The 1,501-nt window shown below is 52.2% G+C and overlaps 1 protein-coding gene across 1 annotated transcript in view; it reads right to left on the bottom strand.

Moving 5' to 3' along the window:
• Positions 1–1,501, bottom strand: part of PLOD1 (procollagen-lysine,2-oxoglutarate 5-dioxygenase 1) — a 27,285-nt gene that overhangs the window by 20,824 nt on the left and 4,960 nt on the right. The window contains exon 4 of the mRNA XM_008067370.2: positions 706–769. Coding sequence (XP_008065561.2) covers positions 706–769 — 64 coding nt within the window. The remainder of the gene's footprint in view (positions 1–705; positions 770–1,501) is intronic.

The following is a 1,501-nucleotide window of genomic DNA, read 5'->3' on the forward strand; positions in this document are numbered from 1 at the left end:
CAGCCAGGCATGGTAGTGCATGCCTGTAATTCCGGCTACTCGGAAGGCTGAGGTGGAAGGATCACCAAAGCCCAGCAGGTCGAGGCCGCAGTGGCTGGGAGCGGCCACTGCACTCCAGTCTGGGCAACAGAGTGAGACTCCTAGTCAAAAAAAAAAAAAAAAAGAAAAGAAAAGAAAAGGGAGGCCCCCAGGGTTGGGAAGTGGGTGTGCTTGAGGTCACCCAGCAAGACAAACGTCAAAGCAACGTCAAAGCAACATCATCACAAGCCACGAACCAGAGGCCATTTGGGCTCAAGGATGTTTGTGGCTTCAAGGACCAAGCAGCTTTTCTGCTTCCTGAGTTATCAGCCAACTCCCTGCCAGCTCAGTCCCTACCCCAACCCAGCCCAGGAATCTTTCACCTGGAAGGCAGGAGGGCTAGGGAAGGAGGGGCATGCCTGTAAGGAGGTGGCATGCAGGGCAGAGACCTGGTACCCGCTGTGTGTGTCACCCAGCTCCTCCCAGGCTGAATGCCTTCTGCCCCACCCCCAAGAGAGACACAGCTCTGCCCCAGGACACCCGGGTGGTCTCTGCGAACCTGGGGATGAGGCCGGCGACCTCCCAGGACAGGGGCCAGAGAGGAACCGGCCTGGTTCTCTTTGGGCTCAAGCCCTACCTGGAGCCCTCAACTCCTTCCTATCACTCCTCCCCATCGGGACTGCTCACCCAAGGCTCCATCCAGGTTCTGGAAGATACGGCAGCGGTGGTCCAGGGTAATATTGACCCGCTCCTGTGGGAAAGAGGACACCAGGCTACAGCAGGGATAGGCCCTGGCGGAGGCTAGGGCTCCATCACACCCGGGGGGAAGCCTGTCCCTCACCTCCACCTCTTCTCCTATACCCTCTCTGCCTGGTCACATCAGGGCAGCTGGGAGCCCTGAGAAGTCCAGCCAGTAGTTAAGCCCCCAGGACCTACTGGTCTAGTGGGTCTATGTACGGACAGACAGGGAATCTCTGAACTAGAAGGGGTCTAAGAAACAGCTCATTCAACTACAACAATGACAATGAGAATAGTAACAAACACTTGTTTAGCAATTGACCACATGCCTATCACTATTTCAGTATTTTTTTTTTTTTAGTCAGTCAAACTCTGTCCCCTAGGCTGGAGTGCAGCGACATGTTCATGGTCACCGCAGCCTCGACTTGCTGGGCTCAGGTGATCCTTCTGCCTCAGTCTTCCAAGTAGCTGGAACTACAGGCACGTGCCATGTCTGGTTAACTTTCTTTTTTTTTTATTGTAGATATGAGATCTCACCAAGTTGCCCAGGCTGGTCTTGAACCCCTAGGCTCAGACAATCCTCTCGCTTCAGCCTCCCAAAGTACTGGGATTACAGGCATGAGTCACCACACCTTACTATTCTAGTATTCTATATACATATTAATTAATTTAATCCTCACCACATCCCTATGAGAATGTACCATCATACTGCATTTTATTTATTTATTTATTTATTTATTTATTT

This window comes from Carlito syrichta, unplaced genomic scaffold (genome assembly GCF_000164805.1).
Source record: "Carlito syrichta isolate Samal-C Ts95f unplaced genomic scaffold, Tarsius_syrichta-2.0.1 Scaffold106370, whole genome shotgun sequence".
In the NCBI taxonomy this organism is placed as follows: domain Eukaryota; kingdom Metazoa; phylum Chordata; class Mammalia; order Primates; family Tarsiidae; genus Carlito; species Carlito syrichta.